This window comes from Equus caballus, chromosome 20 (genome assembly GCF_041296265.1).
Source record: "Equus caballus isolate H_3958 breed thoroughbred chromosome 20, TB-T2T, whole genome shotgun sequence".
NCBI classification, from domain to species: Eukaryota; Metazoa; Chordata; class Mammalia; order Perissodactyla; family Equidae; genus Equus; species Equus caballus.
In genome coordinates, this window is record NC_091703.1 from 61,052,343 (window position 1) to 61,070,133 (window position 17,791).

Sequence of the window (17,791 nt, forward strand, 5' to 3'; positions counted from 1 at the left end):
CATGTTGCCAACAAGCCAGATGGCGTTCAAACTTTAGAAAAACGAGAGCTTTTCCAACACCCATGTAACACCTGCTTACTCCAATTATTAGATACTCAAAACAGAGGCTAAGTAAAGCATGCGATTTAATACCTTACACAGTACATAATTGTTATGAATAAAACAATGATAGGTATGCATATTATTACAATTGTTCTTTCATTCATTATATTCTTAATAATTCTGTTGATATGAAATAACATTTAATAAATAATAGAAATCCCCCAATTAAAAAGTGGATCACTTCTTTTAGGTTAATTTCCTTAAAAGAATCAAAGAGAAATCTCATCACACTTACATATGCCTGCATAATGATATGCAGTAAGCCTTTGGCTTGGAGCATTACAAAAGCCTTTAACTCATCAATTACTTGATCAATTTTATGAATTCTGAAGTTACATACTTATAAATCCCTAAGGATTTTTAAGAGTCTTCATCTTCTTGTTCATAGAGATGTTAAAACATAATTAACGGCATGATGAATAGTTTCAATCCATAGGGACATGACAAAGTTATGAGATACCAAAGAATGTGTTTAAAAATAAACTATTTACGGATCACGAGCCCTTTCCACATGTTTTAAACTACATGAAATTTTATCTTATTTCTTGAAAATGATTATATCATTCTAATTAAATATAAGAAGGAGAAAATATATGCCGAGAGAAGCTGTCTTATCTATGTAATTCCATGTGTCCTGATTCTGAAACTTACTATGTCCCCAGGTCAACAGATCTGGTTTGAACATGCACTCTGGCTGGCTCTTTTGCATCATTTAAGTTGAAAAAGGCTTTGGTTAGCAATTCATTCTGACTGAACCAGATTTACATAAAGACAGGAGACATAGGATCTGTTTCCATTTTGACTGGAGACAATGATTATTACATAAGCGGTCAGGATATTTTTATGGTCAGGATATACTTAACGCCTAAAACAACGAGAGCCATCCTCAACTCTTCATTCTACTCCCACATTCGATGACTATTAAAATCTTTGTATTTCCCTCCCAAATCTCTCTCAACTCCATCCGCCGTCATCTTCTGTTTCATTGTCCTGCTTAATTCAGCCCCATCGCCACCCCCATCTAGGTCATTATAGTACTTGTTACTTTATTTCCTTAACCACATAAACTGCTCTCGAAAGCTATTTTTCTAAAATGCAAATTTGACCATTTAACTTTCCACCCGACAAGACTTTAAAAGATCTTCTCTGGTTGTTTATAGGATTAAGTCTAAAGCCCGGTAAGCTTCTTTTACAAGTCTCCTGAGGGTCTGGCTCCTTACCATCTCAGAAACCTGATTTTGTCACACCTCCGTTACGTTTTTAATTTACAAGGACAGTGATGTCCTTGTAAACCACTGAAGTCTACACGCTGTTTCACCTTTCCTCGCTTCACTTTCTTTTTCTTTTGCTTTTTTATTAAATATATCAGTGCGATGAGCTCGTCCTTTTAGACTGAAGTCAAAAGACATCCCTCTGAAGGCTTTCAGGACCCCTCAAGACAGAGCAAGTTACATTCTACCTTATTCCTCCATGGAAGCTTTATGTGTGTTGCTCATACACACTGTGTTATTTTGTTTATAAATTTCTTTAATAAATTGTAAGTTTATTCACATTTAAAGATATGTATCTAATTTATTTCTACGCCTTTAGTAGATGCTGGGTCACCTAACAAATGTTTGTAATATATATGTTTGTTATATAAACAAATGAGTAAATTAGTTTTAAAAAGATGTTTATGTAGACTGAATAGATCATATACGGTACAGTATATACCTCTTCTATTCTGAACATACGTGACCAACAGACAGAAACAAAGTGAATGCCTTTCCACGTCTAAAGAACTGGGAGAAAACAGTAATATTCTGTCTCTCTCTGGTTCTCATTCACACTCTGTCACACACACACACACACACATCCCTATACAAACACATGTACTGATATTTCGGTTTAATATACTTATAAAATAATCTTCAAAAATCTCATTATCAAATTTATAGTTCTGCCAGGCCTAAAATATTTGGGAGAAGCTTGCGAAACTTTTGTGGATAGGGAAAATTGTGCTTTTGAAATGGAAGGCAAGAAGACTTTTCGGCTATATACATTGGGCTACAAAAGGAATTGCTAAAGAACTAAAGTTTGCTGTAAATGTACAGATGCCCTGAACTGTGGAGATACAGTAATTCCACTGACAATAAGAAGTATGAGCAACGTTTTTTCTTTTCTTATTGCTCAATGTCTTTGATGAAAAAGTACTATCAACCTCGCCTGCAGAGTGCGGCATTAAAGTTTAATTCCATCCAATCAGGTAGGCAGAGATCAAATTCTGACACTGGCTTTTATTGTAGAAGAGATGGAACTTTCTGAAAACTCTTTTAAACCACTGCAGCAAACCAAAAATATTATAAGAGCCAAAAGGAAACATATCCAGCCTTAATTTTTTTCTTCATTATTCAGATATCTGTGTAAGTAAAATGTAAAGCATAATTGGACAGTTTATTCTGCATTTTTGTCAGAGTAAGCATTTTATATATCTTATTTTTATTTCAAAGTTTAACCTTTCTCCCTCATTTAATACTTTAAATTCCTGGCCAATATTTTGCATTAGTACTGTCTTTGATTACGTAATCCTATAAATTTGGTGCATGAGTAACAGGAAAATATAATACCAAGCAATTCCTTACATTCAAAGTTCTCTTATCTTTTTCTCTTACATAAGAAAAACAAAATTAAGAGAACTTTTTCGTTTCAATGTCAACAGAATTTATCAATGAAGTGTAGCTAAAATTTGAAAACCAAGCTGCAAACATGGGTTATATTTTTCGAAACAGTAAAGAAAAAGATCTAAACTTAGAATACTTAATTTGTGCAACTGCTAAAGTCAGATTAATTGCTGAAACAGAGACACCCAGTGAACTCAATAAACTATTCAGCAGTGCTCATAATCACTATTTCTTTTGCTCCCTATCATCTGAATAAACTAGCTTCTTAGAATAATGAGATATTTATTCCATTATTCTTAAGAAAAATTACCTCAGTTGTTATAATTTTAAAGCTCTGGTAAATGCACTCTTACTTTTAGAAGGGCATTACTTACAGAAAAATATTAGAATATTAAAAAAAAGTCATGATTATAGGACCAGTAATTAGTTGAAGGGATTGAATAATCACATATTTCCTTAAAATTTGCATTTGACAAATACAATATTTTTATTCTAATTAGTTTACAACTACACATTTTCCAATTATTTTACAACACAGATTGGGGGGGGTGTTACATGAAGTGGAAGAGGTAGAAAGAAATGTACCTTACTTCCGTTAACAGGTTGTTGAATAGAGGTCTTCCATAGAAATTCTCTTTTTCTCATGAAGTCCTTGCCACAGTCAGGTTAGGTTGGCATTATGCTACACTCTTTAATAAGTGAAGAAACTGAATTCAGAGAGATTAGCTGACTTGTTCTAAGTTACACAAACAGTGAAGCAGTAAATACTCTGGGTGCAATTCTTCCTGCCTTCAGGGCCCTTGATCTTTCCTCAGGTAACAGTCTCTTAGCAGACAGAGCACATGCCCTAGAAATGTTGTAAGATGGCTAACAACTTGCTGTGATAATAAAAACAAGAAGAGAAACTTGATTTTATATTATCCCAGTTTATAAAATTATCTTTAATTGTTTCTTCTTCACGTACATTTTATCATTTTCATATTACTAAGTGATCTTTACTATTATTTTAAAATTGAAATATGGAGTTAAATTATGGGGCCGGCCTGATGGTGCAGTGATTAAGTGTGCACATTCCACTTCAGTGGCCTGGAATTCACTGGTTCAGATCTGGGTGCGGACATGGCACCACTTGGCAAGCCATGCTGTGGTAGGCATCCCACATATAAAGTAGAGGAAGATGGGCACGGATGTTAGCTCAGGGCCAGTCTTCCTCAGCAAACAGAGGAGGATTGGCAGCAGATGTTAGCTCAGGGCTAATCTTTCTCAAAAAAAAATAATAATAATAATAAAATAAAGATTACTTTAAAAAAAAGAAATATGGAGTAAATTATTTTTCAACTTCTCCCTAGTGAGCTCCCTGGTAAGAATCAGTTGTGTGCGAGTTTGCTATATGTAGAGTGATTTTATCTGCGTATATACGTATGCATGCATTTATTTATCTATCTTTCTACCTACCTATCTGTCTATCTAACTGGCAGTGAAAGTCTCCTGAGGCTAGACTGACTCAGCAAACTTACATGGTTAAATTATCCAAGTATACCTAATTTATCTCAATATTCTTGTTGTTATGTATTAAAGACACTAAACAATGGGCATGCTTTGCATTGAAAGAACCATTTGATATCTGTCAATTCAAATATTTAAAATTCTTCCCCTAGAAAAATCATTGTACTTTAACTTATTCAGTATTTGTAAAGAGTAACTTTTATAAGAATTAGTACAACGTCATAGCAATTAATTTTGAAGATAGTAGAGCTGATTGTCAACATTTACTTGTTTTCATGCTTTAGTTAACTAAATTAAAGTAAGTATGATATACAGCAATTAAAAAATCCATATATTTAAAACAATTTTATGAAATAGAGCAAACCCTATGTGTATTTTATAGAGTCAAATCTGTCACATTGAATAAACATGTTTTCTATGTCACTAATTTAAATTTTCTATTTAACACATAAACAACATTTTTCTTTGGATTTACCATCTCATTTGGTATGTTTGGCATTGCTTTTGTGTCTAAAATGATTTAGGTTTATCTTTTTAAAAGTAATAATTTGGGGCCCTGGCCCTGTGGCCAAGTGGTTAAAGTTCCATGCACTCCCCTTCAGCAGCCCAAATTCACGGGTTTGGATCCTGGACATAGCCCTACTCCACTCATCAGCCACACTGTGATGGTGTCCCATATACAAAAAAACAGAGAAGATTGGCACAGAAGTTAGCTCAGGGCTAATCTTCCTCAAGCAAAAAAAGAGGAAGATTGGCAAAGATGTTAGTTCTGAGTGAATCTTCCGCAGCAAAAAAAAAAAAAAAAAGTTAAAAATTAAAAAAATAAATCAAAAAATAATAATTTGGTCATGAATTATTGCCAGGTATTTTGAAAAGCAAACTACAATACAAATGGTCACCATTGATAATATATTTATACTTATTTATCTATGGAATGACAAAGAAAAGTACACATCATAACAACACTAAACAAGGAGGAAAATGCAATGTGTTATGTCCAAAGTCAATTCCAAAGGTGATACAAAAGCCAGAAATATGAAAATTTTAATGATTTTACTTTAATCCTTACCATGATGTTTATTTAGTAAAATTATATTTTATAGTGGTGTAATTTATTAATGATAGTTGGAATATCTTTAATCAAGTGTTAAAAACATAGTGGTTCCTTGATTTGGAGAATAAATTGCAAAATGTATAACTTAACAAATACCACAAAGGAAACTGGAAATTCCAGTGATTGCCTTTAAAGCATGAACAAAAAATATGTAGTGACTATTTATAAGGGTTGTGTTGGCTCACAGTGTCATCCACAGGAGTCCTCATTATTATGTAATGAAGTTGAAAATAAATGATAAGAAAATATAATCCTACATTTGACTATAATAATAGACCTATTAATTTGATAAAATATGTATTTTAAAAACTATGTCATAATTATTTAAATTAACACTTCATATATAACAAAGCAGGTTCACATTTTAAATTTGAGTCTCTTCACGTTCTGAGGCAATCTGCTAATAATATAGCTAATCGGATGTTCATATAGGAGACCTATTAAGGGAAGCGGGTATTGCTTATTATCCTATCCCTTGCAATACTTTCTAAGGCAAAATAATGCATTTTATTTTTCTTATAAATGGATTCTACTATTCATTTTTTAAATTTTTGGTCAAAGGTTTATTTTTTGAAGTAAGAGAGTAAAGAAAAAAAATGTTAATTTAGAGTATTCCATGGCCCATCGGGTATTTTTGAAAGGATAAGCCCTATGTATTGGAAGCCACCTAATTGTGGTTATTAAAAATGTAAATGTTTTATTCCAAGATATAAAGCCAACTGACCCACAGCACAGGTGATTGAAAGTTGTTGAAAATGGGTTATTGTAGAATAGCCTTACCCTGTAAGCCTCATAAGTTACCTACCCCCTCTGAGCCTTCATTCCTGATTTTTCTGTCCAGGCATCTATCCTTCCTTAAGTATGACGAGGGGGTTCAGTAATGTCTACTGATCTCAGACATTACATTTAACAATATGTTATGGTTGCTGAGGTCCTATAATTAAAAATTCATTAGTTTTTCTTGATTTTATTGAATTTTTTAGAAAAAGAAACATGCCAATGTGAGGAACCAACATTAAGTTTACCAATCTTCAAACACGGTACATTTAGTAGTACGGACTAATGATGCTCAGTTCACGGCAGAAAGTGTAGTGAAGCTTATGTCAATGAGAAAGGCAAGAATGTGAAATACCTCAGGAACGTGCGGGCAATGACCAAGGAGAGAAGAATTTGGAAAGAAATATTAGAAAGAAGGGACATTTGCAACAGGAGGGTGGGAAAGTTTGGAGGATGGAAAGGGAAGCTGCAAAGCCCAGGGCAGAGAGCACCAAGGAAAAAACTGCTTGGACCAAGATTTCACATATTAAAAGCCAAAACAAGTATCATTGTGTCTCAGTGCTTTGTTTTGTAAATTATTTGCTATATTCTTTATAACCTACATGGTCCCAGAGAAAAAAGCCTTGTATAATGTTTTTACTTATTTCTATAGTCCTCTGCCGAGTGATTCTAATTTGGATTTTATCGTAATTTCAACATAGATTTTATGGTTTAATAAAACCTGCACACATTAAAATGCTATTAAACGGTTACACATGGTTAATAATACTTACGGACTTCTGAAAGCAGCTATTATTAAACTGAACAAAGTCGTTAATGTCTTTAAACTTTGTACCAGGATGTAAAGAGCAAAACAGATGTTTAACTGCATCTAGGAATAGTCATGTCATTGGACTATATATATATTTCTTCTCTTTTTTATCATATTCATATATTTCTTTTGTATTTAAAATAAAAAATACTCTAATGAAAATAAAAAGGCAATGCATTGGATTCTAGCATTGACTTTCCCACCGATCGTGACTTTGCAGGCAGCTGACAGAGGACAAACCCCCTTCAGCCTTTGCTTCTTCATCTGTGCAATAACTAGATTACTAGAGGTCATCTCTAGAATCCTTCTTCAGCCCTAAAATTTAATGAGTCAATAAAAACATCCATTTGAGTTTAGGACTAGAAATACAATCATCAGATATTATATTTTCTGAACAAAAAGGTATTTTCATTTATTTCAAATAGCAAATAGAGCCTGTGAATGGCAAAGACTTTGAAAAATCTCATCTATTATCATTCACGGCTTTTTACTTTAAACATGCATATTGTTAATTTGATATTTCTTAATTTGGCAATATAACTTTCCTCACTTGAGTTTGAATTGCCTAATACGTATATTACTAAAAATAAGTTTAGGTGTTTGAAATGCCCTTTCATTTCTCCAGAAATGATCTAAAGTATGGTTATAGAATTACTTGAATATTATATGTTATATGCACCTAACAGTCTAGGAATTGTTTATCTAAACCGAATCTTAACTTATTTTGCTTGAAATGGTTATTTAGTTTATATCAGTATTCAAAGCATTATCTCCTGTATGTTTATCTACAGTAATGAGGAAACTAGCTATATATCACTGGTTTATTCATTTTACCATCTTGGAGGATCACATTCTAAACGGTCAGGCTTAAGTCAGTCCTTTTTCTTCCCTTTCATTTTTTTTCTATTTACAGACTACTTACGCTTTTCAAAATTTAGCTACTATTTCAGAAAGACGAAAGAATGAATACTAGCTTCTCTTATTATGTATCGTTGTAGTTATAAAATAATCTAAAATAATCAAATATTTTCATGAGAAAAACTAGCAATGAACAAACTATAAGTCTGACACACCTCAGATCTAGAGAAACCCAACATTCAAAATCTAAACAGTAAAGTGGAGATATGTAAATGGATACATAAATGCTCAGCAATTTCACCCTGGATATAAGCAGCCACAACACACGCAGTGAAAATAGGTTTCCTCTGGTGTGCACTGCGCTACTGCATGCTCTGCTCCCGTCCTTTAACTGTTCAGGCCTCTCATTTAAAACTGTCTTGGAGACACAGAAACAATTCAGTAAAGAAGAATCTGACCAATAGAGTTGGGTAACAAAAGTCGTCTTGCGAGACATTTGGGTAAGAAGAATAAAGATCAATAAGGCAAGCATAAAAATGTTAGTTATTGACACTCTGAGTCAACTGAAAAAATTCCGTAACAAAAAGAAGATGAGCCGAGTTTTAAGAACTTTGAGAAAAACTCAAAGAAACTTTGACTTTCTTGAAATAAATTACTTTGCAAACAGAAAATAATAATATGATTTGTTAACTGGGCATCACATTTACAGTGGAAGAAAATACCTATTTAAAAGTGCATATGTATTGAAAAGTAAAAGAAAATAAATAATATTCTCAAAAGAAAAAATTTCATAAAACCACTAAAAAGTTTAGAAGTAAATTGAGACTTGAGAAGGAATTTTCTAAAGGACACAAAAATGCAGGGGCTGGCCCCGTGGCCGAGTGGTTAGGTTCGCGCACTCTGCTGCAGATGGCCCAGTGTTTCGTTGGTTCGAATCCTGGGCGCGGATATGGCACTGCTCATCAAACCACGCTGAGGCAGCGTCCCACATGACACAACTAGAAGGACCCACAACGAAAAATATACAACTATGTACCGGGGGGCTTTGGGGAGAAAAAGGAAAAAAGAAAAAAAAATAATAAATTAAAAAAATTTAAAAAAAGAGAAATTATAAAAAAAAGGACACAAAAATGCAAAAAGAGTGAAATGTGTGAAAGACAGTTTTGAATTTACAATATGTAGGTAATAGTACCCAAAGAAGTATGCAGAATGAGTGAATCAGTAATAACACCCAAAAGAATAATAGAAGAATAATGAAAGAGAACTTTTCAGACATGAAGAAATAAATAAGAGAAATATACAACAACACATATTTTAGCTAAATGTTTAAATTTCAAAAATAAAAGAGAACAGAATTAAAGTATAAGTCTGTACACACCAGTCACTGGGGTAAGTATTTCATATGTGTGTTTTTAATTAAAGAAATTAAAAAGCATGTCAGCTTCCATGAAAGAAGCAATTGACTACATTCATAAAATCATAATGTTTACGAAAATAGACCATTCTCAGGTTTATTTTCTGCAATGATGGAGAAGAAAGGAAAATAACAACATCACTGCATAATCCTCAAAGATAAGATCTAAGAAATCTGTACGTCATCAAGTTCTAATTCATATGTGAAGCCAAGAACACAACAAAAAATTTCAGGTTGGTAGTTTCAAATTTCCAGGCAATTTTAAAGGGTAATATATTCTTTATCTTTTTTTTCTAGATGTGATATAACATGAGATTTCAATTGGAAGAAAATTACTTATCCTAAAGTCATTAGGAAACCAATGGTATAGAGTATTCTACAGATCAATCAAGGCTGAAATCTTTTAATAAGGAAGTTTTCATCAAAAATAAGATTTCAGGATAAATATCCTCAAGGTGGAAATTTATAGGTTTGGATAACTACTTTCCCAATTAAAACCAAACAAAATTTGGAAAGATGATTAACAAATAAACCTGCAATGAGAACAGAGACATTAACTTTAACTCTGATTTGTGTAAATGTTGAAGGAAAATGAGCATGAAGAAAATAACAAAATATTTTACTATGTTTTTAAGAGTAAAATTTCTTTTTTTTGTCGTTTTAAAAGTCTATTTTTTTTAGAACACTTTTAGGTTCACGACAAAATTGAGAGGAACGTACAGAGATTTCCCATATACTCCCTGCACCCACACCTGCATAGCCTGCGCCATTATCATCACTCATCAGAATGGTACATTTTTACCAAGGACGAACCTATGCTGACACATCATAATCACTCAATGTCCATAGTTTACCTTAAGGGTCATTCTGGGTGGTGTACATTTTATGGGTTTGGACAAAAGTGTAATGACACATATCCATCATTAGAACATCATAGAGTATTTTTACTGCCCTAAAAATCCTCTGTGCTCTGCCCATTGATCTCTGCACACCCCAACCCTGACAACCACTGATCTTTTCATTGTCTCCATTGTTTTGCCTTTTTGAGAATGTCATATGGTTGGAATCATATAGTATGCAGCCTTTTCAGATTGGCTTCCTTCACTTAAAGGTTTCTCTGTTTGACTAAATTTGAAGAATCTAAATAGGGATCAAAACAGTAAGTTTGATATGATTATTTAAACAATGAAAAATAATTATTTTATGATGGTTTAAATAAATATATCACAAGTTAATCCTCAACCCAAACACAAATCTGATGTCTTAACTTGCAAAGCTCTTCCTCCCAGAGTACGAGTTTTCTTTTGTAAGTAAACTGAGGTCTGTGCTAACTTGGCACCAACTCTGCCGGCTCCTGAGCGTCACCGCGCACATCGCCTAGAAAAGGAACCTTCTGAGGAATTTACCAGTCAGACTTCCAGGGGCTTCAGGCACGTGGAATCAGCAGTGACCATTTTGAAGACAGATGGCTCTTATTTAAATGGCATTTGAATACCTTGTAGAAGTAATGGATGCCCCTGTTCTTGTCCCGGGGAGACACGCCAGGAAAAGAAGCAGGTGGCTTCAGCCTGAATTCCAGCGACCCCCTGCTTTAGGAGAGGTCAGCCGAACCGGCCCCTGAATGACAACCGCTAAAAGGAGTGTTCATAGAGCAGCCCTTACAGTACTTGATTTAACAAACACTATCCAGGTTGTATTCTAGGTTCCCTGATTTCTACTTTTTTTTTTTTAATTGAACAAGATGGGTTTCCACGAATGGAACTTGATTTATAACATGGTATCCATTGGGAATAAATGTTCAATTTCTTGTTGCTGTCTTAATCCAGGAACTGATTCGATTATAACCCAGAGGGTCCTTGCAGTGGTCGGGTGATCATTTTCATATTTTTATGTTACATAATTATCCTTGATATTAGACACATGCTTACTTTCTATACTTCATCAAACCTCCAGAGTAAAATAAACAAAATCCATGCTCAAAAACACAAAATACAAGAGAGAGAATTCACATACACTCATTACAAAGGAAAATGGCATGCTAGGCCATTTGTAATAAAGAATAACTGTGTCATAATAATAAATAAACATTGCATATGTTAAATTAAAAGATAATAATCTTGGATTTATGTGAAATTAGCATCTATGTGTGCCTTACTAGAGATATGCCCCCAAATAAAATGAAACAGCAGGGATTAAAATAAATAAAAGAACAAACATGCTGTAGATATTAAACAAAGGAAATATGGTAGTAGCAGTATTGAATATAAGGCAGAATATGTTAATAATTTAAAGAGAAATAATTGATAAAATATAGAAATAATAGATATACTTTAATGTTATATAATTATGTACCAAAATACGCATGGTCAACCTTTCAGTAACTTAAGATATTTTGACAGAAACATAGTAATTCACAGATTTTAAATTAACAAAAACCTCTCACATATCAGACTGAAATAGAGAAAAGAGGTAAAGTATGTGTTTTTAACACCTCAGTTTCAATTATTATTTTACAAATCAAACAGCTAATGGCTAAATTCTCAAACGACCAACCAATTATGTATTCAATATAATCATAAAGAACAAAGGTAATGAAAATTCATCTCCTAAGAATTTTAAAAAGTACCTTAAATAATAATTAGTTAAGCCAATACATAGACAGATTAATTTGGTTTCATGACTCTTAATAAATAAAAATTTGTATCAGTTGTTAAGATCTTAGAAGATAAGTACAGCAGTAAGAGAAATGAATCTCTGGTTAAGAAGTATGCCAGAAATATGTACTGTTTATAAATCATTCATGTGGCATAATATTTAAGGAAAGGAATAAGAGCCAAATTCTGGGAAGGAGAGGAGATAGGAAAGAATGAGACAACGAAGGATGATTAAATTTGGAAGTCCAACATGGGACAGCTATGAATACATGGTATTTGGAAAAACAAGCAATACTTTGTAGAATTGATTGCAAATATGTGCTTACATTTTTTAAAGACGACAACTGACTTAAGAACTCAGTCTCCGTATTTCAGAGGGCATTGCTAGCAGGATGTTTAGAAGCTTTCCTAAATATATAGTTAGCAAATTGTGCATCAATAAATACTGACCTGCAGTACAAAGTGCGTCCAGCTCCATCTACACAAATGCCTCCGTTAAGACAGAGGACTAAATTCGGTTCAGGCTCCGCAGAACCGTCAACGTGCATTTCACAGTACACACCAGTGTACCCACCGGGGCAAATGCAAGTGACACCGTGCACTGACTTCTGACAGATGCCTTCGTTCAAACAAGAGACGGATGTGCAGTCCTAAATTCAGAAATAGAGAACCAAGTTTGATCATTGGTGGTAAGACTAACAATTTTATTAAAATCATATTTTTATTTAAACCTTTTTAAAGAAACCAATATGCAGGCTTATCTGACACTCCTTTCCTCTAGTAACTGAAATATGTTTCTAGTAATAACTGATTTTTACCTATATCACCGGAAACACTCTGTCAAATGTTCCATTATGGATTTTTCAGAAAGAAAAAACCCTTTATGAAACTTTATTAAAACATGTACCGTGTCAGAGAACACCTAGCCCCCCAGCCTTCAGTAATGGTGCTAAAGCAAATTTCCTATGGACATAATACCAGGAATTCACTGACCCTTCGTATCTGCCATAGGTTCCAGTTTGCCCAGGACAGCCCCGGGGATAACGCTGCTGTCCTGGGGTCATGATTAATAGTGCCTCCATTCACTCTCAAAGGAGTCCAGGGTTTGATCACATACTTAGAACAGACAATTCACAATTGACTTATACCCCTCTAAAAAACAAAAAACCTCTATGATAGCTGAGTTTTTATTCCATTCGTCATCATTTCTTAATCAGAATTATTTTAATGTGTATATATTTTTCAACTCTATTGAGGCATAATTGACAAAACCTGCAATATACTTAAAGGGTACAATGTGCTGATTTGATAGATATCCACATTGTGCAAAGATTCCCACCATCAAGCTAATTAACACATTCCTCACCTCACATGTTTCCCTTTTCTGGTTGGGGTTGGCAGGAGCGAGAACACACGTTCTACTCTTTTAGCAAATTTTGATTATACAATAAAGTATTACCAACTATAGTCGCCATGTTACATATTAAATTCTCAGAAAATACTCATCTTATAACTGAAAATTTGTATGATTGTCAGCCTCTCCCTACTTTCCCCACCCCCTAACACCTGGCAACCACCATTCTACTCTGTCTGTAAGAGCTCGCCTTTTTCTTTTTTAGATTCCACATGTGAGTGATACCATGCATTATTTATCTCCCGGTCTGGCTTATTTCACTTAGCATAATGCCCTCCAGGTTTATGAATGTTGTCACAAATGGTAGGATTCTCTTCTTTTTTAAGGATGAATAATATTTCATTGTACATACAGGAACCACGGTTTCTTTACCCAATCATCAGTCGACGGACACTTAGGTTGTTTTCATATCTTGGCTACTTTGAACAATGCTGCAGTGAACATGCACTACAGATATCTCTTCAACATAATGGTTTCATTTCCTTTGAATATATACCCAGAAGTGGGATTGCTGGATCATATGATATTTCGATTTTTAATATCTTGAGGAACATCCATACTGTATTCCTTAGTTGTCATAGCAGTTTACATTTCCCTTTTCTCCACAATCTTGCCAGCATTTGTTATCTTTTGTCTTTTTTGGATAATAGACATCTAACAGGTGTGAGTGATATCTCACTGTGGCTTTTTTTTTTTTTCCTGAGGAAGATTCTCCCTGAGCTAACATCTGTGCCAATCTTTCTCTATTTTGTACGTGGGTTGCCACCACAACATGGCAGCAGATGAGTGGTGTAGGTCTGCACCCAGGAACGAAACCCCGGCTGCTGAAAAAGAGGGCACAGAACTTAACCACTAGGCCATGGGGACAGCCCTTCATTGTAGTTTTGATTTGCATTTCCCTGATGATTAGTGATATTGACTACATTTTCACATACTTCTTGGCCATTTTTATGGCTTCTTTGGAGAAATGTTTATTTAAGTTCTCTGCCCATTTTTAATTGAGTTATTTGTTTTTTTGCTATTGAGTTATGTGAATGCTTTATATATTTTGGATATTAACTCCTTATCAGATAGATGAGTTGCAAACATTTTCTCCTATTCCATAGATTGCCTTTTCATTTTGTTGATGTTTTCCTTTGTTGTGCAGAAACTCTTTAATCTGATGTAGTCCTACTTGTTGACTTTTGCTTTCCTTGTCTTTGCTTTTGGTGTCAAATTAAAAAAATCATCACCAAGCCCAATGTTAAGGAGCTTACCCACTATGCCTTCTTTCAGGAGTTTTAAGTTTTCAGGTCTTATGTTCAGGTCTTTGATCCATTTTGAGTCAATTTTTGTGATGATGTAAGACAGAGGTCCACAGTCATTCTTTTGCATGTAGTATCCAGTTTTCCCAACACTATTTATAGAAGATACTATTCTTTTCCTGTAGTATATTCTTTTTTTTTTTTTTTTGCTGGGAAATGTCTGTTTCCCTGAGCTAACATCTGCTGCCAATCTTCTTCTCTCTTTTTTTACCCCTCCTCAAAGTCCCAGTACATAGTTGTGTATTCTAGTCATAAGTCCTTCTGGTTCTTCTATGTGAGCTGCCACCACAGCCTGGCTACTGACAGACGAGTGGTGTGGTTCCATTCCAGGGGAACTGAACCCGGGCCACTGAAGTGGTGAGAGCACTGAACTTTAACCCCTAGGCCATCAGGGCTGGCTCTCCAATGTGTATTCTTGGCTCCTTTGTCATAAATTAACTGACTATATTTGCATGGATTTATTTCTGGGTTCTCTATTCTGCTCCACTGAGCTATGTATCTGCTTTCATGCCAACACCACACTGTTTGCTCTGTGCACAGCTGTATATTCAGGGCATCCATGGCACAGGGCACATTCAGAAGCCTCATAGGTCACTATCTTGGTCCAGAGTCTTAATATGCATCCAATCACAATCTTTTAATTAGTCACTTTTCCATGCATTTGTCCCAAGTTATGTCCAGCATTTCTGATACCTGTCATTCCAGAACCTCAGGAGTTTTGTGGAGTCAGAGGAACTTGGATAATATTTTACTTTTTAAGCTTTAAAATAATTTTTATATTTCTCCTTTCACTCACTTTTTCAACGAATGGTATTTTATTTATTGTTAGTACATTTATGTGCAAAATGGCAGTAATTTCACCCACTTCATACAGGTTCCTATGAGAATTAAACAAAATAATGAATATAAAGCAAGGAGCCCTGTTCCTGGGACATAACAGCTGGTCAGCAAATGTTATCTTTCTTCCCTTTACACTCTGAAGGCCAAGAGCCTCATCAGCCTCTATTTCAGTCATGTGGCACTTGGCCTAGAATAGGAAGTTAGTTTTTGGGTATACTTAGTGTCTACCATTTCACACCACATGCTTCTTAAGTTCACGTTTCAGATATTATATGTGTTCTTATATTCTGAAAAGCACAAAGCACGGTGCCTTAAACACGGTATGACATCACTTTTCCAATGTAATGTTAACTCTGAAAAGATTTGCACCTCTAATTCTGAGAAATAACTTATGGAACTTTATGATATCATTAGTAAAACTTTTAAAACTTACTCTCAATATGTTGTCTACACAGAATTTCTTAATGAACATTCAGAAATATGAAAAATTTGCACTCTAGCATCTCAAGTCATTACATCCTCAAGAATGACTACATACACAAACATGAGATATTTCTTTAATATTTTACCTTGCAAAGTGATATTTTCAAGAATTATCATTAGTTGACACTTATGCTTACAAACACTTAGTGACTTTTAAGAAGTGTTAACAGTGAATTTCACACTGACAACACTAATGTGGAAGCCACTGCATTCGTATCATGTATCAAATGGAAAATTAAAGGTTTATCGAAACCACCAGGGAGTTTAATTAGCATCATTTTCAATAAAAGGTGGATTACGCCCTTGAGTATAAAACTCAAGTGAAGCTTGGAGCCCAGATGGCGATCTTGCACACTCAGAGTGATAGAGTTAAATGTATGTTTTTATAAATGAATGCCATTCTGATATTTGTTCTATCTTTGCTGAAAATGTGAACTCCTTAAGGATAACCAAGGGCATTTAGCAGACTTGGCGCAGGTACTGCAGCTATTTTTAGGGCATGTAAATGCAGAATTCCACAGGGAATGGCATGGAAACATGTTTCCCTCTTAGCCCTATGGCTGGGTATATATAGAATGATTTATTAGAAAGCATTACATAAACTAATTGAATTATATCTCCCATGGGAAGAAAGGGATAGTTTTTGGATTGCCAAAAATTCTGTCTTTAGGGTTTACAAGAATCTTTTACTAAATTAATTATAAGAGTTAATGGGAAACACAAAAGCAATTTCTTTTTAGAAAAAATCAAATTGTCATTTAAAGTTCTTGATCTTTCCTGGTTCGAAACTTACGGAGGATGCCTTTCCTTTGTTCATCGTCAGTTATACTACTTTGCTATACTCTTTCTAATATAATAAAGTGCTTTCCAAGAAGAATTCACTAATTTAATTTCAGAAAAGGAAAGAAATAAAAGACAAGTGTATTAGAAAAAGAAGATACTGGGAGCACTATTGCAGACCAGGGCGATTGAGGCAATTGAACCAGACCAACGCTACGTTCATTCAACTTCTATTCAAAACTCCATGTCAGGAAATGTCCAGGAGTATGAGAGTAACAGAGCAGTGATGTACTCATCGTGGACTGCTTAGCCAGAGTGCACCACCAGATTGGCGAGTACGTGTGCCACTTCTCTCTCTGACAGTGTTCTCTCTGAGGTGTAGAGTTTAGATCCAGAAGCTTGTCTTGAGATCTCAGAACTTCCCAGAGGAATAAATAGTCATTCCCTGAGATCATCTTTATTGTAGCATTTCTCTCATAGAATCATATGCTTCCTTTTTTAGCACTGCTGTATTTAAAGTGGTGGAATATTTTCTTCAAATAGGATCTTGGAGAAACAGAATACGTTAGATGGATAAGCATGGAACTGTTTCATCTGAAGCATGGAAATAGGACTTAGTACCCACTAGAACCCTATCCTACCCACTGCAAAGACCTATTAAGCATCACAGAAGTTCTTGAATTTTGTCTAGTTCTGAATAAAAAGTACCAATATAGTCTACTCTTTCTAAAACTTAAATTGCATGTGAATACTCAGGAGAGTGTGTTAAACTGCAGATTCAAACTCAATAGGTTTAGTTTGGTGTTGGGGGTGGGGGGCTGTGTTTCTCCATTTCTAGCAAACCCCCAGGTGACCATGATGCTGCTAATCCACTGACCAAACATTGAGCAGCAAGAATCTAGACCAACAATTTTATTTTACTCACAAGGATGAGGACAAGCCAAAGGGTGTTAGAGTGACTTCACTAAGGTCTTATAGCAAGATGATGACAGAATAAAATCACAGAGACCTGAATTCCAGCTTAGGACTCTTGTACACCAAATGTTGATGATTTCTCTCTCAGAGGAATTTCCT

The 17,791-nt window shown here is 34.5% G+C and overlaps 1 protein-coding gene across 1 annotated transcript in view; it reads right to left on the minus strand.

The window, feature by feature from the left end:
• The window catches only part of LOC111769165 (protein eyes shut homolog), a 1,017,614-nt gene that overhangs the window by 847,650 nt on the left and 152,173 nt on the right, over window positions 1-17,791 (minus strand). The window contains exon 11 of the mRNA XM_070244139.1: window positions 12,347-12,546. Within this exon, the coding sequence (XP_070100240.1) occupies window positions 12,347-12,546 (200 nt within the window). The remainder of the gene's footprint in view (window positions 1-12,346; window positions 12,547-17,791) is intronic.